General features: G+C 52.4%; 3 protein-coding genes across 3 annotated transcripts; 2 read left to right on the top strand and 1 right to left on the bottom strand.

The window, feature by feature from the left end:
- Positions 1 to 4,583: 4,583 nt before the first annotated feature.
- Z517_03895 (uncharacterized protein) lies at positions 4,584 to 5,717 on the bottom strand (the record flags this gene model as incomplete). The annotated part of the gene is made up of 1 exon (XM_013429226.1): positions 4,584 to 5,717. The coding sequence occupies one exon, from the start codon at positions 5,715 to 5,717 to the stop codon at positions 4,584 to 4,586; it is 1,134 nt and encodes a 377-aa protein (XP_013284680.1).
- Positions 5,718 to 12,533: 6,816 nt separating this feature from the next.
- Positions 12,534 to 13,515, top strand: Z517_03894 (uncharacterized protein; the record flags this gene model as incomplete). The annotated part of the gene is made up of 2 exons (XM_013429225.1): positions 12,534 to 12,782; positions 12,856 to 13,515. 2 exons carry the CDS (start codon positions 12,534 to 12,536, stop codon positions 13,513 to 13,515), a joined length of 909 nt encoding a protein of 302 aa, XP_013284679.1.
- A 4,749-nt stretch (positions 13,516 to 18,264) lies between these two features.
- On the top strand, positions 18,265 to 21,768 carry Z517_03893 (uncharacterized protein; the record flags this gene model as incomplete). The annotated part of the gene is made up of 1 exon (XM_013429224.1): positions 18,265 to 21,768. One exon carries the CDS (start codon positions 18,265 to 18,267, stop codon positions 21,766 to 21,768), a length of 3,504 nt encoding a protein of 1,167 aa, XP_013284678.1.
- Between the last annotated feature and the right edge of the window lie 27 nt (positions 21,769 to 21,795).

Raw genomic sequence — 21,795 nt, 5'->3', positions numbered from 1 at the left:
ATGTTCCTCAGCATACGAGGGGAGATGTGTGCTTGGTTTGTAATGGGTTGCCCAGGGTTTGAGAAAGCGGAGTTGACCATGAATCACGGGAGAAATTGCATTTGCACTGCCCGTGGCGGTTGAAGTCTCGCATGCAGACGTACATACGGTTCGCTCGTCGTCGTCCAAGTGCCAGGGAGCTGCCTCCGGTGGTGTCGTGATGCAGGTGGAGAGGATTTCCCCACGTACCCGGCATCTTCAAAACGCCACTCGCTTGAATGGATAGAACTATTTCGTGATATCGTGCGCCGGAACCACCATCCGTAGGGTACTTAGCAGGGTATATGGGGCCATGCGCAGTGCTTTTGCTTCACCGACAACTGTTTCACACCTCACTCGCCTTTTGGTTTGTCGCACGAAGAAGCCATGACGCAAGGGTGGAAATCCGTCAATCCCAACGGTTTGCCTCAAGGTCGTATCTGTATGTCAGGAGTAGCAAGGTATTACGGCCGGGAATGAACTGTTCCGACTCGGGCAGCCGGAAGCAGATCCTCATGTCTGAAAAAACCTGGGGTAATAGGGAGAGAGGTACCCCTTGGCCCATTCCCAATCAAGGACAAAGAGGCAAATAGGAGCAGGAAGGATACACCATGTCGAGCTGACCGAGCCCAAGGATGTGCGCGGAAGTCCTTCCTACGAGCATGCGAGATTTCAATCGAATGGATAGACCATGACGACATAAGGCAGGGATCGGGGGACAAGTGTCGGTGATTGGAACCTGTAAAGGGTTATTGGATCCTCTTCCCCACAAGACTTTAAAATGGAAAAGTCCGAGCAGCTTGCTCCGAAGCCCTTGGGGTGTAGTAACATATAATATGGGGAAAATTGTGGGCAGCGACTCGCTGACACAAAATGCGGAGAGTGAGCAACTGACTGAAGCGTCTGTAACGTTGTGAGTATTGGCGATCGCCGCACACCCTCTTTAGCACCGGAGGGTGGGGGAGGAGACATACACAGAGAGAGTAGAATCATGTCGAGATCAGAAAGCAGGGCGACTGTAGCATTCGGAGCCTGACGCGGACCCGCCACGATCAACGCATCCTTGCATCTTTTGACATGGAAGAGGCTGCGCAAATGCACGTCCACCAAGGAAAAGTGACAGTCAGTCGTAGTCCACCCTCTGACACCTGTTTGCTGCTGACCAACAACTCAACAATCTTCGGGCGAATGGGACCCCCGAAGAGGAGCCCGCAGACCAGGTATTCGTAGATGTGAAGTTGCCCGACGGGTCCAGGATCAGAGACTGTCTGTCAAATGTTTGCACTTTTCCCTCCACGCCATGTTTGTCATGGACTTGGCCGTGAACGCTCATAGGTGACGGATGCGCTGGGGGACTTTTCAGCTGCAGGCGTGGGTCGTCATTGGCCTGGGTGGTTGGCCAGCTGGCTGTTGTCGACCACCTGAACAAGAACGCCATGTATTTCGATATCACAAATCTGAGCGAGACAACAAGGCATGTGCCTGTCATCACTGTGACAAGGCCACTGTCGATCTCCTCTCTCACCGCAAATCCCCCTGACCTTGCCTGAAGCCTGCCCAGCGATGAGTAGCAAACAACTTGAAGCACAGCCCCGGTATTGGTGGTTCCCCTGAGAAGTCACTGATACGAGGTGCTGAGAGACATGTGAGAGGCTGCGCCGAGGACTCAAAGCCCATGCCTTAATCACGGCTACCCTCGTCTATGCCCTGTGCACGTCGGGTGATCGGCTTCTTATTTAGACAAGCAGTTCTTGTACCTCATAGTGACGGGCAAAACATGCGAACGTTATGGGGATGACTAGGCACCTGCCACAAGCCTCGCCAATCCACGCAGCCCTTCGCAGCCCCCAACATGCAGGACTTGACATGTGGTGAAGTGGCGCAGGTTAGGCCTGCCTCCCTAAGAGGGCATCTTCTGCTCCTTTCAATAACATGTTGTCAGCGACTGTGCAATCTGCAAGGATCGGGGTACGAAATGATTCCGTGGGAGGAGTTTGGCTCAATGAGGTAATGTCAAGATAAGGAACGACTTCGTAGTCTGTCGGTTGACTTCGGCCAGCCAAATGCCCTTGAGGTACTCGGTACAAGTGGTCGGCTCGGCTTACCCATTCCCATCAAGACAGAGCAAAGGGGGAGGGGCGGCAGATGTCAACCTTCCCCCAAAAAGGCCAAGGTAAGAAAGATAATCAGGCTCTTTGAAAACCCCCATTAGGGCCTGGAAACTCCCACTCAGATACGAGCGCTCTGGGTGGTGGGGCGTGGCGCCCGTGAAGCTTGCAGGAACACGAATGCCGCATTCTCCGCCATTTGCGGGCGATCGGTGCATGAAGTTAGATTTGTGTGGGGGAGAACGACGACAAAATCGCGGAAAGCGCGGGCTCATGTACCAAGTAGACACTGCACCCGCCTCGTTCAACTCGTCCCTGGACCGTCCCCAGTCACCGTGTGTCACAATCCCGAAACAATTTCCGACTCTTTTGCACATCTCTTACACGAGGCCAGATCTTTTGCTAGTGGCGGGCGAAAAGTGCGGGCAACACATGTACCTCGTCCGAAGGCATTCTCTCAGGGGAAAAGGAGAGGGAAAGGAGGAGGATTTGCACTGAGACATGTCAGAAGCGATGACAGGTGTCAACCACTGATGTCTTTTGTCTTGACCGCTGTGAGACATTGGTGTGTGGACAAATTCCGAATGCAGCCGCTGGCGGGACTGGCTTGCGCAAGGCGATTGGAGATTGCAGAGTTACTGAGAGTGAAGATACTCATAGCATTCCGTAGGTAGTCGTTAGACTCGTAGCAAGATGGGCTCAGGCCATGTTCCGGTCTCGGTATAGAGGGCTTCGCAGGCTCGATAGGCTGAATGGGTTTTCAAAACACCGTGTGTCTGACCATCTTCTCCACAGTTACGTCCATCTCATCTCGATCGACACTGTAGGCCTGGTCCAGTTGAAAATCGCCCGAGCATATACCCTCGGCTCACTCTCTGCAAGCATCAGCACGACAAGGTTTGGCTGGTAACATTTGAAATTTCTCTGGTCAGAAAGTCATTAGTCGTCGTTGCGTCAGTTGGACTGACTTGCGTGACCCTCGGGTTTCTGCCAGTCTACGAGTAGCGATGGAATGGATCGGCCGGTCGGAACCGGCAATGCGGTAAATGTATTCCGCACCGAGCCAAGGTTGCAGCGGATGTGTAACTCGTCCAGTCCAGAACTGTTCGCCATCTCGCAAGATGCAAAGGCTAGATCGCACCTTGACCGACGCTGCCTCCGCATTCTTTTCGAGTCTTGAGTGACACAGGCTGGGGACTCCGCGATTGCCACCTCCCCGGCTTCGGGTTGCTTGTCTGGGGAGCAATCGAACCACGGGATCCCGTTTGGGTCCCAATGTTGGACAAGCTGCGAGAACCTCGTGTCTGCCTCCAAATTTCGTTGAGGGTAGGAATTTGGCCCATGGCTCGGTCGCCTTCAGCTGGTCTGATCACGACTCACCCATCCGCATCAGCCCTGCATAGTGTGGGGGGAGAAACATACTCTTAGACAGGTTGTTGCAACGAGAACAGCCACAGGAGGGTGTCTCCGTCCCAATAGTTTCTCAGGCAAAGCAAAGGTGCTGCTGAGTCCGGTGGTCCGCTCACTTGTTCTACTCACTCGTGACAGTTGTGCCATCCATCCCCCACCACCGAGTACCCCATTGATCATGTGTGTGAGTCTGGATTCCTTCGAGTATGAAGATCAGAGCCCTTCCTCTTCTCGCCCCCTTGACATACTGTCAGGCTTCTACCTGAAATGAGTCCGGAGTTTCGAACAGCGTCCATGGTTGTGGTAATGAACAAGGCGCTAGGCTGCACCGTGACTCATCTGTCTAGAATTCCCGGACGACGCGGAGACGACTTTGTGGGGGGTTCGTCGGGTACTTCGTTCTAGAGGTTGGACCAGAGTAATGAAATGCTGGAATTACAAGGGTGCGTGCAATTTGAACGATTAGCTGAACGCATTATCAGATTCAGTCACGCCTTGACCCGGGAGAGTCTCTTGGCTCATCCATGGCGGCCTTGTTCGCAGGGCCCAAGTCCGGGAAGAAGGCCACACAACCACAGGCAAGTCGAACCAAATCAAGAGCTAGAAAATGTTTAGCATTCGTAAGGTTGAACTGGCTATCTCAAAATTACACATGTAAACAGGGGATTGGCTGCTCAAAACTCTAGGAGCGCACGTTTGCCAGGCTTGATACCCATCATACCATACATCCCTTCACCGATAAAACACCACTCTATTTGGGCGCATTCGTGCGGCGCAGTACCACATTGGTTGTCCGTATCCGTCTATAACCTGCTCCTCGCTGTGATATCGTTCTCCAATTCATCCCCGTGTCCCTAGCACTGGGGAAGAGGGCTTCATTCCGTATAAATAGATAGTCACGACCACAACGCCCCTTAGACAAAAGAAAAAAAAATCCAGCCAAGGAAAGGGAAGCGACCTGCTCATGAGCCAAATGAATCGAACACACACCCGTCATCAAGTAGACCACAGCGGACTCCGAAAAACGCCTGTGTCTTTATAATCCGGTCACCTCGAGAAGTCGCCATTGATCGATGCTGCTGTACTCGATTCTCCTGAACTTAGACCGCTTGGTAGATGAAGCATCTCAGCCACACCTATCTTTGGGAGCTGCGGCACAGGTAGTTTTCGTTGCGCTCCAGTGACGATATCTGCTATAGATGGGCCCGAGTGTTGCGGAGGGGGGATGTGAGAGTAGGATCCATCAGCTTGTGGCTCCATGGGCGCCAGTAGAGGGGTGTGTCCAAGCGAGAGGTGGCGTAGTCCTGGGAGCTGTAGGTCACTGCCGTGAGGTCTCAGACGTGGCGAGTGTCCTGGAGTGGCAAGCGGTGTATGGTCAGGAGTGGGCGATATCGACTCGTGGGAGAAGGTGGGGGAAGAAGGGGCTGTTGAATGGGGCGAGCTTGGCCTCGAGCGCTTGACTCGGTGGTCGTCATCATGGGTTTCCTGGGAGTGTGATCTCGACATTGAGTGCGAGATGGCGTATGCCGATAGCGAGGGCAAACGTCCGTTGGTGTTGTGCGATCGATGGCTGAACAGATGGTGCTGATGCTGGTAGGGAACCCTGGTGACGTGCTCGTCTCGCTCTACTTGAGATGCCGCGGTCGCTAGGAGATTGATGTCCATCGAGTTCCTGTCGTCGCTACGACCAAAGAGTCCAAGGTGAGATGACATCTGACCGCCGTGAGGGACTTGAACGGCAAAAGAATGAGGCGGGGAGACATTGGGGGAGCCGACAGCAGAAGTAGGGGCGGACCGGGGCATATTGTTCTTGCTAGGCGGCGGCATCATCTGAGCCTGTGAAGCGAAGTTTTGGTTGGAGCCATCCTGGAGGCCGGCGAGAGCGGCGGCGGCGGCGACTTGGTGAGTCTTCTGGTTTCTTCGCGAGTTGGGATTGTTGTGTATGCGCGAGTGTCGAGTCAACTCGTCGGATCGACTGAACCGCTTGCTGCAGCCGGGAAACTGGCAGGCGTGAGGCTTCTCTCCAGTGTGCGTACGGATATGTCGGGTTTGGTGCTCCAGGCGGTGGAAGGCTCTGTCGCAAAGAGGACATTTGTAGGGTCGAGGAAGATCTTGTCTTTCTTCTGGATTGGGAGCCTGGGCACCCATGGCTGTCGGCATCAGGCTGACAGCGGCTGCCATGTTACCGTCAGGTTGTGTGGTGGTTGGGGGGTGGTTGGATTGAGGGTTCGTCGAGGCGGACTCGTGCACAGGTTGAGAAGAGGAAGGAGAGTCGGAGGAGGGAGAAGAAGGATTGAGGATGGCAGTAAAGTCTACTGCGGACGAAGAGCGTTGCATTCGAGCGAAGGGAGAGAGTGTTCCCCAGGAAGATGATCGCTTATCGTGGGGTGAATCATCCACTTAGTACTTTAGTTGAACCGAAGGCGGCGTGACGCATGCACCAGAACCGTCGGGGCCCGGGGGTGTTCGAGAAAGGCGCAGATTGGAGTAGAAAGCGGATTGGGCGACAATTGAGTTGGTAGCGTGGGAGGGAGTATGAATTGGAAAAGGGTGGTGTGGTTGGTGGTGAGGTCAGAGAAATGGTGTGGCCAGAGAATTGAATAGTTTCAGAGAGGGGGGTGGGAGGAAGTGGGAAAAAGAGGAGAAGAAACGAGGAGGCCCGGGGTGGACGGCGTTTTGTCAGGTATGCAGGAGTAGATTTGGGATGAGAGATGAGCCGGATCCGTGTGTTGGAGAAAAATAGGTTGCTTTAGGTAGTCGAGTAGGTGAAATGATGAGTCGAGCGTCAAGAAATGGCAATGAGGAAATTACCCGGCACTGCGGACGTGGAAAAACTGGAGACCGGGGGGAACAGGGGGTTGTATGACTGGGGGGCGGTTTGGAAGGTTTGTGCGTGCGTGTGGGAGAGGGAGATGAAAGATGATTTTTTTCTCCCTGACGGAAGGATGCAGAAACCGGAAGAGACCAGCTGTGATGATTCCTGTGACTGTTTCCCACCCCCTTGATGAGTTATTACCGTCCTTAGGAATGTGGGAGGTAGCGTTGGTACCAGTCGTGGTCGTGGTCGGTGGATGCAGCCTGTACGAGTCGTTCAAGTTTGCTTCGGTAGGGGTTGGGCCTGTGTGATGTGTGTGCGGGCGGTTGTATGTAACCGTGGGTGAGGTAAAAAGTTGTGAGGCGGGCTTTGTAACTGTGGGACAAATAATGATGGGGGGAGGATGACCCTCTCGTCAAGGGCCAAAGGGCGGGTGGGCGAGGGACGAGAGGGCGAGAGGCCCAGGCAACAAGGCAAGGCACGGCACTTTGTTGGCCCTGGTGATCCAGGCGGCCCAGGTGGCCCTTGAAATCTGGAACTGTGATTTAAAAAAAAAAAGGGTTTGAAAAGACAAAAAATGGAGTGACGATGGTGGGTTCCCCGGGTCCTTTAGCGCCGATTTCTTATCAGGCCACGGCAATCACGCAGAGCCTTGAAAAGCCCCCAAAAAATGAGGAAAGGAAGGCCACGTCTCAGGAGAACAGCGCCCCCCGGGGAGAGAGTCTGATAGCTGATAGGAGGGGATGGGAAGGCCGGCGAAGGTTGCTTTTTGTCTTTTCTTCGCATCGACCATCGACTTTGGGGCTATTATGGCATTATCTGGGTAGCTTAGGTGCTTAGATACTTGCAGCTACTAGGTGCAACTCTCACTCCCACACAAGGTGCACATACAGAACTATGACATGGCATCCTTTTCTTCTCCCGTCGCCCTCTGTTCTCCCCCCTCACCTCCCCTTGACTCCCTGGTTTGTCTTCTCCCTGAACATGGTCCAGGATGGGAAAATAGGGATGATGCACTGGGCCTTAGGCGATGATGATCCGGGGAAGGATGGCCGGATGAGCTGAAGCTGAAACTCGAGAAGCGAATGGACATGTTTTGGGGGCCTGGAATTCAGCAGGCCCCCCCTTGCTCACAGTGAAAGGATGGGAGGGGCCCGAGGGAGGCTCGGCGAAATGCGAAATGTGCGGCTTTTCGGAGTCTCGGGCTGGGATGCGTTCCCCCGAAAAGACGGAGACAACCAGAGATGTGCGTCTTCGGCATCATCGACTATCGACTTTTCTGGGGGAAACCCTATATTCCGGCCACTAACCAATTTGTTCTTTTTCTCCTTCTGGAATTTGTCCGTACGGGCGAGCTACAAGAACTCGTAGGTGCTGGCCCTCGCAGGGTATTTCCTGATGCAGAAGATACTTCTTGATCAGTGGTAACCCAAGAGATCCAGCGTAACTGTCCGTCTTGGGGAAAAATGATGGGGAAGCACACAAGTACCATCCCGCACGAGATTGGCGTAAGAGTGACAAGGGCGCATCCGAGGCACTCGGGAATCGGGTCGGTCTGACAGAGAGAATTAAGGACAGATTTCCACTCTACGAGAAAATCCCGGAAGCTGTCGAAGGGATGGGGAAGGGAGATATCGGGATTGTTAGGCATGACACCCTGTCGTGATTGTCTACGTAACTACTGTCCTCGTTCGGAATATTGTGTGCGAGCCCATACCCAAGATAGCACTCAGACGGGAGGTGATTGCCGGGCACCGCAATAGGTAGCAATACCACCCGGCTAATAATTATGCTTCTCTACTCTGTAACAACAGGGTACTCGGTATCTTGTCAAATGTCCCTAAGTACAGTACTACCTTGTTACTGCCCATTTCCCATCTCTCGCCACAACGGGTCGCCGTTGCAGGCGCACTGCGGACACTACACAAGAGTACAGTCATCATCAAGAAGCCGGAGAGAGAAAAAAGTCAATAGGGTTGGCGAACTGCTGACCGACACCAACACACTGACCGAAAGCGGACCATCAATGGAATGGCGCAATTTGAGCAGCCCTCGGCGATACATGTAGAGTAGAACCTACTCGTACTCGGTATTGTCACGACCACCTCCTGCCCACAGGCTATGAGGCCACTTCCGACATGATAGTCTATGGAACGCGTCAGAAGGCCCCGGAAAGGGGGGGGTTCTCCGACTCGCGGAGATCCTGCTATCAGCAATCATTATTTCTGGGGCAAACTGTGGCTGAATCGGAATAGACGGTGCCGCTTTTTCCAAAATACCAAAGTGGCGCTTCGCACAGAGTCCCAGACACATGCAAAATCTCGGTTCCTCGTTCACTGGCCACTAGGCATTGCCGGTCAAGTAGGGTGGGAACTTGAACGACACCTGGTGGATTTCCCTTGACTGTCTCGGAGGCTTGGTGCTTTCGGGACATCTGGCGGGTCAACCTAGGGCTTTTGGTTATCGCATGGGGGGGTTGCGGCGGAATTGAAGGGATGACACGATGGACTTGTTGCGAGATTCAGTGTCAAGCCTCAGCCTGACAAGGAATTTGTGGCTGAATCTCGGCCTCATCGCCGACTGCTAACAACCCCTCCGATGTTTCTCCCTCTGGCCTTTAAGCCGGCGAGCCGGGTACCCGACTGGACTCGGTAAGTCAAAGCAGAGTTCAATTATTTGTTCAGAAAGGGAAATCCCGTGGAGAATAATCAACGACCTTCGATGCCTCTCCACATCGGTCAATAGGGCCGAAGCGTTGCTGAAGAGAAGAGTCAGCGACACAATCCTCACTCCTGACAGCTGAACACGAGTCAAGATGCCGATTGCTACATCATTGCCCCCAGAAGACGACATTGGCAAAAAAAAAACACACAGTGGATTGTGCCATCCCATGGGTTTCCGGCTCCACAGTTTCCCAGGTACGAGTGCAAAGTGCCAGGGATACCTAGATACCCCGTGCATGTCTGATTCGACAAGATGGCTTCACCAATAAAAGATGGAGGATGCACGCCAGGATGCCCCCAAAAAGCATGGGTGGGTTGAGGTAGCACGGCATATTCCCACTTCTCCACAAATCTCTTGAGTGTTTGCCAACGATCGAGAAGCCAGAACGTAACCTAAGCCGAAATATTGTTTCTTTTCGAGTACATGGTCTGGTCAGCAACAATGGCACCTTGATTTTGGAGCTATGGGATACCGCTTCAACGTGAGGTAACTCGTCTCTAGACAAACCCGCATTGCTATCTTCGTCACTTATTGCCAGAATCGTGGTCCTTTCATGACTGGATAGATATCTGCGCAATCTGCTAGATAAGCCAGGTGAATGGACCAACCACAACAATGAATATCATCGAGGTACCCAGATACAAAGCCCGATAACTCAGGGTTGGCTTTTCGTATGAGGTGCTTGTCGTCATACCGTCAAAAAAAGGCGAGCTTCACATGCCTACAGGAATGGCGATCCATGTGAAGATCACCAGCGAGAGGCCAATATTCCATCGGCGTACGAGCGATCTCGATGGTACTCCTTGACTTCACGAAAGTTGGAAGCGGGGAGTGATGGAGCCCGTTATCGAGTTTAGACATCTCGTTGCTCTTGCTGCATCTGCATCGCGTGCCATTCATATTCAACGGTGCAGAGTAGTACATGGGGTGGTCTGACTGTGCTTGCCCTACTGGAACAGGAAAGCGAAGAGCACGACTCTTCCAGTACCGAGTACTGAGCTTGTTCCCCGGGCGCCGGAATTCAACTGTGGAGAGCTTTCACGTCCTGGGATCGGTGGTCGACGAGCCCGACAGCCAACTCGAGCTATGATGTCTTTTCTTGATCCCCACGACTGCGCGGTCCGTTTGCTTGGTCTGGAGTCACCAGAGGATAGGTGCAAAAGTGACAGAATAAAGAGCAAGACCACATGTCTCTTCTATCCACCTGTGTCAGGGCAAGAACCAAATCCCCGGTTTCCTCTACCGACGGTGGTGTGCAGCTGCATATCCCTCTGTCAGCGGCTCTAGCCACACACATGCTTGCTTCGAGGTTGCGAACATGATCATTGACCATATGACGGAGCCATATAAGGCATCCCAATTTCCCTATGCACTGTCAGTTGGTGCAACGCTTTCCAGCCGCCGGATGCGAGTATATCAGCTTCGGAGTGTGCCGCAAATGCATGCATTAACCTGCTATTTATGCTATCCACCATGCACAGTCGTTCCTACATCCCGTTCATCTCAATCAGGAGAGGTTACTGATACCAAAACTTAATGTCGAAGTACTGTCTCGATCCTTACGAACCTGGATACACCAACTCTTCGAGCGGAACGTCACATGTCAGGCTATGAGGTCTAGATCTGACTAGGACGATGCCGCTTCAGGGCCATCGGAGAATGGAGCAAGTCAGGTCTGGTTCCATTGAACATGGTCTGACCATAACACCCCGAACGTCTCGAGCGTTCTGCTCGGAAAAGAAATTCGGCCCAACTCAGTACCGAAGAAAAGATTAGGAAAAATTCCCTCGGTCTGCTTGTGCCGGTGCAGTAGTTTTGGTAGTCGGTATCTCTGCCTCGGAGAACAGTTCCATGGAACCACTTGTCCGACCGGCTGGTGGGTGCGGCTCGTGGCGACTTTGCAAGGGTTCCAGCCCTTCATGGAAAGAGGAGCTCATGGCATGTGATACAAGTAACGTCAGGAGGAACCATGTGCGATTTCGGAATCCAAGGAGGAGCGTCTAAGGATGGCAAAATTTTAGGGTTTGAAGAAATTTCTTACTTTTTTCACATGTGGCGGTGTTTCTTCGGGCCAGCAAGGCGAATCTGCCATGTGCTTCACTCCTGCCACCTGCGGATCCCAAATTGACGTCAGTTATCGAGCCATTGCAAATCCCCATCCCCATTTGTTTGGTGGGTTTCGGATGAGCGTATCATTCTTGTACCTGGTGGATGGTTAAAGAAAAATACACTCACGGCAGCGACATATCGTGCTCAACAAAATCTCCCCAAAAGAAAAATTTCAAATCGGGACTGCCATCACAGCAGCGCCGCGACACTGAACGAAAATACTCGTGTCCACTGAGCGGGGAGCGGAGATCTCAACAGTTCAGGTTGGGAACTTCTGAGTGTTTTTCTGTTTGGTCCTTTTCTATACACACCGACAGGGCATGGCTTCGGTCTGCTGCTCACGACAAGCCTTTGCGCGAAAGTCTGCTCGAGCCTCTTGAGGACACGACGCAAGGCGCGGAAGAAACCCTATGAGGAACTATCACCCTTGACGTTGTTTGATGCGTCGGTCTACGAAGGTGAGCAGAGTTTTTTTCGAATCCTCCTCGGCTTCCAATCCTGAGCTCCCTTGGAAGGAGCTTGTTTCTGGTGACAGATGCTTGGGAATTGCGTGAAAGTCTATTATGATGAGAGTAACTCCGTGATTTTGCAATGCCAAAAGGGCAAGAGAAACACCCAAACAAGAGAATTGGAAGCTGAGCTGTTTCGTTACTGGATTCGACTTTGGGCAACCCCAGGCGCTGCGTCCCACGCAACTTCGACCAGCACTGCCGATGCCCCTTGACAATCGGTACATGAAATACGTGTATCTAGTACATTCTATTCGTGTCAAGCCACAGGTTCTGGAAATCTTGCATCAACTTCGCGATCAATCCCAACGACTCTAGGGGAAGACGCTTAGTAGATAGTATGCCCATTCACCAGCGAAACAGTGTAAAGTAGAACACCGGTGCAGGTAGGTACATAGCAACCCTGACATTTGCCACTTAGACATCCCCCAGTTGCAATATAATGTCCATATGCAGGAACAGGCCTTGCGCTCAAAGGTTTGGCAATCCCTCGCTCCCTCGTCCTCTGCAAGGCTCTGAGCGCCAAGAAGACGACGCGGAGGCGGGAGCTGCCGTTGGCGCTCGTGCCAGCCAACTCACGTTTTGGGGGCAAACGGGCAGGGGATGCCCTATGACGTATCATTCCACCGTCTAATTCGCCTGCGCGTGTCCCTGAAAGCTCAATTCATCTCGTATGAAGAGAAATGGTCAACGACTAACATGACCATTGCACTTTTCTGCAACACATTTAAATCCATGCAAGAGCATTTCATAGTACATGTTCCGTCAAGGAACTTGCTATAGTTCCTGTCAGCCGCCCAGCCTTCTCATGGTGTGTCGAAATATTTGTTGCTATACACGATGCCACCTGCACGGGGACGAAATGTCGATGATTCGAGATCCGAAACCTCAAGCACCATTACGAATCTGAAAGACAAGTCCGCTCTAGGACCAACCAGTGGCTCAGGTGTTTCAAAGGGAAAGCGATTTGCTTCAGGACTCAACGTCCCCAACGCAGGGAGCAAAGCCGCGATGAATGGAAACGGCACCGCTGCTGCCCCTGCTTCAGCCGCACCAGCGGAAGAGGACAAAGACCCAAATCTCCCTCGGGTATGTCGTATTAACAGAAACCTCTCAAGAGTACTAGTTGAGTGTAGCTAACGATACCTTCATCTGCCAACAGACCGAATGGAAAACAATGTCCGTGCCCATTCTCCGCTCCTACCGCATTGCCCACCGTCTCCATGTCCCCGCGGCGTTTCACTACCCTCATGCCGATATCACCTATCAATCATGCGAGGTTGCGCTGCGCGCTCCGTCAGCGGTTCAATACAGACGAAAACAGCACGAGCAACAACTTCAGCGACGAAAACAACGCCTGTCGCAGCAAACAAACGGTAGCGGCAAAGACAATAAATCCAAGGAGAGAGAAAAAGAAAGGGGCAAATCAAAAGAGACGGGAAACACAGACAAACGCTCAAGTACAGCTCACTCCATAACACAACCGGGTGACCATCCTGAAGTCACCTCAAGTCAAGGCCAAGGCCATGGCCCAACCCTTTCTCCGTCGTCCCCTTCCTCCACCACGACGAACCTCGGTCCTCGTGAGCCACCCTCACATCTCGCCAGCGCTGTGCGCCAACATTTCAACGCGCAACAACTAAGCGAGGCCGACACAATAGCCCGCTTTATCTACGTCGTGCAGCAGAACGGAAGGCAAGTGAGGACAGAAGGATCTGAAGGTGACGGGTCGGGGTATTGGATGGGTAGTCAAGGAAGGGCCGCGAGACGAAATGACGTCCCAGGTGGAGATGTCGGGTTCAGACTCAGGTTCAGACCATAACGGCTCTAGGATTTGCAATACACGGCGTGGGATTACGGACAATAGCGATGGTCTCTTAAGGGCATTGGACGGGCAGCATGGGATTATTGTGTATACTATACTCCCCGTGACGATACACTTTCTCGGGCAGGACGGATAATGGTGTTGAAAACAGGTGCAACTGGTATTTCAGTCGGGGGGACCACATTTGCGTATCGTGGTAAAGGTAGAACGTCCGTGGCTATCTACCTAACTGGGTGGGTAGGTAGGGATGCCAAATCTACTATACGAACGGGCAATTGCACAACCAGGCTATATAGGCAAACCTCACCAGAGACATCCTTCTTCCTCGTTAAGATGAAGCTCCATCATATGTGGTGCTCTGCTCCCCTTCGAAGCCCTCGACCAACCTTTCCACCGAAGCTACCTAGTCTCCGGTATGTGGCAAATGAGATAAGAGACATATGGCAAGGCAGGAGAAGAAGATGGGGGAAGGGGACCAGGCCCAGTCGAAGGAAAAGCAAAAAGTTGTTGGGCGTCTTCTTGGGGGAGTCGATTCACCGCATACATACATCCCGGAGGGACCAGACCAGATCACAAACTGACCAAGAAAAAGAAACAGGAACGAGTGTCCATCAGTCGACGACGCCGTGAGGCTGAAAGTTCTCAACAGAACTTCGTCAGTTCCAAAACATAGCAGGTTGCAGGTGGCAGGTATGCGGCAGGGTTGATTCTTTGTCTCCTTGACCGCTCTTTGCGTGATCAATCAGATATCTAGGTGCTGTAGATACCTACCTAGTATATCATTTCGGCCAAGGAATGTACTTTGCCCAGTCCACTGACAGGAACAAAGAGTTTTTCCGGGGAAAGACGAGCAACGACGAAGTGCGCGAAGGGAAATAAAAAGGGAGGAGCAAAACTGAGCCTGAAAATAAATGTTGAATCGTTGCTCGGAGTAGGTAGGAGTTCGAGCATGCGGCACTCTGAGAGAGGTGATGTTGACCTCGAACAGTAGTCAATTGTGACGAGACGGGCAGGTGAGGTGGAAGTTGGTTGGTCCTGGATTGGATTGAATCCAATCGTGCAAACGCTTTCCATTCACGATCAGACGAACCAAGTTTCCATTCCTTCCGCCCACAGCCCAAAGCATTCTCAAGGCAGCCATCTCTGTAGAGAACTGATCAACGTCGGGTAGACGACATCCGCTGTCCACGTTTCTCGAAGAAATGTAAGCTGATCGGCTCCATATCCAAATGTTCAAAGAACAAAAGGCATTGTGATCAGTATAAAGCATCGCGGGCTCGCAAAAGGCGGTCATCCGGGAATGCAATTTGTGCTTATCGAGTCCCATGCCCTGGCTTGAAGTTTCTTTCCTTCATCCTGAGACAAGACATCCTGCACTATCGCAATCTGCGGCTGGTTGCTGAACTCGCGGACTTTTGTTGGGTTCCTTGGACCCAAAAAATGCTCAGATTTAGGAGAAAGGGCATAAGCCAATAAAAGGACGAATCCTAAAGGAAGCTTCGGTGGAGTGCGCTCCTATCATCTTTCTGCAGGTCATGTAGACCTTGCAGACCAGTCTGATCACGGGGATCTGTTTCCCAGTGATTTCCCGGAGGACGATCTGCTCAGTAAGCTCTGAATGGCTTGCGCCAACCTGCTGGGACACAGCAAGTAGTGTCAACTGATTAAAGAAAATGAACTCTTGAGGAGTTGACCGTCTTTAAACCCTGGTCGAATAATGGCGTCCCTGGTTGACTTAATAGAAGAGCCGAGTGCCAAATGGCTAAAGAGAGCCGACGACTCCTCGCCAGCAGAAGTCGTAGCAATAGAGGTCCTTGCTGACCTGAAGATAAACGATATTGACACATGGACTTTGGGATGGTAATTGGGTCCCATCGTCCGTCTTGGGTACTACACGTGAATGCTTAATCCCACTCTTCTGCCCACCTTGTTGACGTTCGCTCCCAGCCACACAGCATATGATGATAACCCTGGTGATCGAGGAGTTGAAGCGGGTTGAACCGGAGCATCAAGATCCATGGTCAGTCCACGTAGAAGGATGACAGCAACAAAGGCAATAGGCGGTGTGTTGCAAGGGTAGAAGCAGCCCAAACTCTGACACAGATAAAATGCCACCAGAGTCCTGTGACCCCAATTTAGGATTTATAAGAACGTGGTCTTGGGAACCTGAAGGATAAGCGTCCCACGGATGATGGAAAGGTCATGCGGGAGGTCAGTCGATGTCGAAACATCCTTGAACAAGGGTGGCTTTGATCGCGTCGGCCACGTCAACGATGGGACCAGACGAAGGAAAATTCAAACGCTGAGTGCTTCATGGCAATGATGAGATCATGAGCTCCGATGTGATCTCCGATAGAGGTTGCTTTAACGAAGATGGCGGGAGGGGTTTGTGAGACAACACGTCAACCGAAACGGCGATATAGGAGCAACAAGTGCCAATTGAAATGCAAACCACCTGAAAAATTGCAGCCCAACGATGAGGCAACAAATTGGAGAAAAGAACATTGCAAGAAAATCTCTAAGTGGACGAATGCACAGTGTCGGATGCCTGCTGCAGAATGTGCAGTAGCGGCAGGATTGGAGGAGTCGAAGCCTTCAAAAAGATGCAGCTTTGGGCTTCTACAGCAGCTAGTGTGGCTGCTCCGTTGTTCCCAATCGTGCGTCCTTGGTGCGCCGTCTCAGTAGTCCATGCTCAACTGCACGCATCGTTTGCCGCCCTCCTTTTGTCACCCGACTGGGGGCTACTTCAATGATCCTAAGGAGCTGTCTATCGGAGCAAACAGGAGAGCTTGAGGACATCGAGAGTGGGTTGGGGCTGTGGAGCAGAGTCAGGATCGGTGAGGTATGAGAAGACCAGTAGAGATTTGCACAATTCTGATGGAGGAAAGAGAAAAGAAACCACGAGCTGTGTTGAAAGGTCACTGGGAATTCAGTACCTCGTACAAGCTGGTGCAAGTAGGGCTGAAGACGGAAGGGAACATTTAAAATTCCGGGGTTGGCGGGGTACAAAGGCACCAAGGGACTCGGAGTCGTCACTATCAAAGGTGCTCGCTGGGTGTCTGCCTTGCAGCCCAAAGCAGCTCGCCTAGTCGCATTTCTCTTCCCGAGCGAAGAAATACGATCCAAGGCTTCCATGCATAAGTTGAATGCAGAGCAATTCGAGTCATTGATAGGCCTGCACCAGTGGTGGAATCGCAGCCTAAATGAGCCCACAAAGCTACCATCCGAATTTGCGAAAGCAAAGACAACATGCATTCCCCGTACATGCTCGCACAGCTTGCAGGCGTAGCGCCCAGGCATCACGATGGGTTCCTCGACTCGAAGCGGCTCTAGTTAACGGCTAGGCCTTCGGGGGCACGGGCCAGCGGGCATACAGGGAAGCTCCCGTCGCCTATAACTGTCGCCCTTCTGCCTAGGGGCGCCATTGGCTGCTTCGCCCTCATCCACGTCTTGTGTTGGCAGTTGTGTTGCGGCCGAACAACGGCCCTCTTTTCCCACTACAGTCACCAGCCCACCCAGAGTGCCAGCGTGCCAGTCCACCAGTCCACCAACTTACCAGCCTCCCAGCCCGCCCGTGCGCCCCCAAGCCCCGGAGCGAGCCTGAACACAATGTCCGACTATGGGAGGCTTGCGGCACACTGTAGCCAGCATCCTCGCCGTTTGGTTAGTTAAGTGATGCCTCTCAACCCAGATACCGGCTGCTCAGCGTTGACAGCGGAGTCCAATCCACACCGAGTCCAACCTATTTACCGCCTGCGCTGGAGAAGAAAAGAAAGAGGGTGACCGATCGAAACAAAATTAAGGAAACAGGGATAGAAAGCTTGCGAGGAAGCCTGGTAGCATTTCCTTTTTTTCTCTCCTGCTTCTTCCAACTCTTTTCTCTCGACTCCCTCATTCTGCCTTTTCACTCTGGCCTCATACTCAAAATCAAAGAACCTCCTGCCTCCTGCTTCATGCAGATGCATCAGACCCAGCATCGGCTGGCATAGCCTACGCCTTGTGGCCTTGCTTAAGCGGTAAACCACCTTGAACCACGTTGAACCACTTTTCGAAACCCGGCATAAAGCCATCAAACCTGCTCGCAGCATCCTTGCCTCATCTCAATTACCATTCCACCTACTTCCTGTACTCCAGTACCCAGACGACAAGCGTGGGTCAGACAACAGGCCGTCCTGGCCAGTATTGGGATCCATTCGATATACTCGGTCGGCAGCTCAAGACCACTCACCTGCGCTGTGGTAGACCATAACCCGACTCTCCTCCAACAGCCGTCCTTCAAATCATTTGACAAGTCCACATTGCACAGGGGCAATACTCCGTCGTCATTCCTCCTGAAACATTGAATCTCTTTGTAGCGCGGGCGGGCACACCGGGTGCGATATTTTCCCAAACACTCGGTGCTCTGGTGTCTCTTCACCGCCTCCCAAGCCACGCCCACCCACCTCCCGACTCTCCGAAGTCTCCCAGCTCTCCCACCCTGGTCGATGGCCCATCACCAATAACATCCATCGGTTTTCCGAATTCCCACCAAAACCTCTTCCATCTCTTCTGTACCACCGTCAGACATCACACATAACGCGACGACACATAACATCCTTTGCACAACTTCAATGTTCGATTCCTGTTGGCCTAGTCCTCTCTGCTGCTGTACTGCCCAACTCGGCGGAGGCTGCTGATTCGATTATTGGAGGACCGTTGTGCCCCTCATTCGTATCAGCGTCCTACTGGAAGGCAACCTCCGCCAGAATGGGCATTCGACCAAGCCATGCTGAACACAATCCACTGAGACAAATCGACTCTGAGCCGCATCGCCACCATCCCAGACACTCGCTTAGGTTCGGCATGTGGCAGAAGATCCAGCATTTCTTTGCCAAAGATGACGCTACCCAAAGCCCGATCGAGTGCTCCGACGATGAGCAATGGCCTCAGACTTGGGCTGACAGAGAAAATTCCACCATGCCAGATACCTTAACCAGGCCGCTTGCCGTTGGCCTCCCCCGGCAAGCGACATTCCGACGTCAGAACTCTGAAAGACGAGATCGATTATTCCCGATCGAACCTTGTCATGCCGAGAGGAGAGCCGTCTCTTCGACTAGGCACGCTTCTATAAGCTTACCCAGACGACGAGCAGCTTCTTCGCCACCCTATTGGGATCCAGGTCGGACCTCTGCGCCCGCAGTAACTGGAGCCAACACGGCGGATGCCGGTATTAGTGATTCCCCTGTCAATACCGTTCCTCCACCCCTGGAGTCAACCTATCCCGAGGCTATTGAGGACCTTTGGTCTCAGGACGAATACCGACCCCCCAGGCCCTCTTCAAGGACTTCTTCTGATGACTCTCACTATCCCCAAATGGCTATCGCCGACGACAAGGCAGAATTGAGGGACGAACTTGATCACCGATGGATCCTCAACCTCAGTATGCATTTCCGGGATAAGTCAGACCGAGAAAAGTTCTTCGTGACCTATGCACAGACCCCCAACTTTTGGCGGCGGGTGACTATCTCATGTGACTATCGCAATGCTGAAACAGGTTCGCTGGAAATGGACCTCAAAGAACTACAGTTTCAACGGGACAAGAGCATGCAAATCTACGAGTCAATACGTGATTCACTCCCTGAGATCCAATTCTATGACACAGTTACTAACCTCAAACTGGAAACTACTGATGGCCGTCTCCATGTTCATGTGACTGAGGATGTCAATGAGATCATTCCATACCCCCCCAAGACCACCCTTTCCCACATCCTCAACGATGAAGCCTTTCGTCCGATGCAAGTCCGGGAAAGTGAGCTGATGTTCGATTCGCACCTTTCCGGTTTTGTTTACAAGGTTCTACATAAGGGTACAGTCTACATCAAGAAAGAAATTCCCGGTCCGGACACAGTGGACGAATTCTTATATGAAATCAATGCCCTGCATGCGCTACATGATTCCAACCATGTCATCAAACTCGAAGCTGTCATCCTTGATGACACGGAGTCTGTTGTCAAAGGGCTCTTGATAGGCTATGCGGAACGGGGCGCCATTGTGGATCTCCTTTACGACCACAGAGGAGCAATCGCTTGGGAGGATCGTTGCAGGTGGGCAGAACAAGCCGTTCGTGGTCTCAGTGAAATACACGAAGAAGGCTATGTTCAGGGCGATTTCACGCTTTCAAACATTGTGGTCGACGGCGATGGAAATGCTAAGATCATTGATATCAACCGGCGAGGCTGTCCTGTGGGGTGGGAGCCCCCCGAAATTGCCACTAAGATTGCCAGCAACCAACGAATTTCCATGTACATCGGCGAAAAGTCGGACATCTATCAACTCGGCATGACTCTGTGGGCTTTGGCGATGGATGATGATGAACCAGAACGGCATGTGCCACCTTTGAGCGTAGAGGAATTTCCATCGGATGTCCCGGACTGGTATCAAGATATTGTTCGGATCTGCTTGTCTTCTCGTCCGAGGGATCGACTATCCGCAAAAGAGCTAGTTGGCTTGTTCCCATCGAGGATATCCAGTCCATCAGACCAAATCTCCTCGCAACAACGACCTACCCTGAAATTGCGGACAGTAAAGAAATATATCGATCCGGCGGATGCAGTCGAGCGGGACGACATCCTACGATTGAGTTCAAGCATACAAGAACACGAAGCGCCTCCCTACTCACCGGAAAGCTCAAGAGATGATTACACATTCACGTATCCGAAGTCATCCAACTATGAGTTCGAGAGCGAGACCTCAGGCTACGATCGACCGAGAGGCAGACGACCGCCTACCAACTATGCGCACCTTGGAAAGTATGAGAGACATCATTGGGAATCTGAGGATGAGGGACCCACCCCAACTGAGGACTTGGAACCAAATATTGTGGCTATATCTCCGGGAATGGATCGAGAGTTTGATGAGCTCGAACTGGATGGACATCCTTACTTGGTTTCCCGTCGCACCTTTAACGACGATGAACTGAAGATTTTAGAAGGTCCTCCGCAAGTGGAGAGCAGCGTTCCAGACCACGAACTCCAATCTGACATGAGTGTAACCGAGGTCTCCTGCTTCACTGATATATCTCACGCGGTACCGGTCCGACGCCCTTCGCTCCTCGCCGCAACTTCTGCCACTTCTGAAAGTACGCCTCGGAATAGCCAGGAGCTCCTTTCTACCTTGTCTCAGTATCGACCTGAAAATCATGAAGGTCTTGGTATTTCGACTGAGAAGCTGGAGATTGGGTCCGGGAAGCCACAAGCTGCTATTGAGAATGTGCGGGATCGGACAGAGGAACACCCGGAGGATGTGGCTCGGAATTTCATTGATGTGACACAGGATTCAGAGTGCGAAACCGAGTATTCAGAAGACGCAACGAAGACTCCTCGGGAATCCGCCGAGAAGATTGAGGTCATACCTAGCGACTCGGAAGATCCGGCGCATATGATGGTGAACTCGGCTAAGGATATGGAGCGCTTGCCGGAGGCCCCGACCCTGTCGACTGATCAACCATGCGAATCCGCGGAGAAGCCGGAAATCTCGATAGAGGATGCAGAAAACTTGATCGGAAACACCCCAAAGGCTCATGAACCAGTCGAAAATGCCACAGATAGCCCGAGCATCACAACAGACAATACTGAGCAGATGGCCGAAGTAGAGAACAACGCGACCCAGCTTACGGACACCCACATGGGGACACTGGGTTCGGTGCTCGAGGAAGTAGAGAAGTGCAGCGGGCGACCCAAGGACACGATCCAGAATCTAGAAGTGGAGCTGGATTGCCTGAGTCGAGGCGACGACAACAGAGCCCCGAATAAAGACAACGTCCTTGTCAACGATGGTTCTGATTTCTTAACAGCTGGTTCCAAGGATACCGAAGCGCAGAAAAACACGGACCGACCTTTAAGCACAGCAGCGAGAGGACCACCGAGTCTGCGATTCGTTGACAGTGGCTACCACGAACAGTTTGCCGGGCTTGATGGTGATAATGACCTTTCTCAAATACCACCAATCACTCAGTCGCCACCAAAATCAGACCAGCTGCCTGCGCAGGAGAGCCATCCTCTTCTCGCCGACAAAGCTTGGCATGGTGGGGAGATGTCTCTACTATCCGATCACGTTTGTGAAGATACTCCTACCTCGAGTGACGCCAAGCTCCTTGTTTCATGGGAAGGTCGATCAGTGACTGAAGCACTCCGTACCTCGCCGCCAGATAACAACCCATCTACCAAGGCTAACGCGGGCGACATAATACAAACAGGGCTACCGAATGAGTGACGCAAGTCGAGCCGCCTGCACGAAGAC

This window comes from Fonsecaea pedrosoi, assembly GCF_000835455.1.
Source record: "Fonsecaea pedrosoi CBS 271.37 unplaced genomic scaffold supercont1.3, whole genome shotgun sequence".
NCBI classification, from domain to species: domain Eukaryota; kingdom Fungi; phylum Ascomycota; class Eurotiomycetes; order Chaetothyriales; family Herpotrichiellaceae; genus Fonsecaea; species Fonsecaea pedrosoi.
This window is presented reverse-complemented; position numbering and strand designations above follow the sequence as displayed.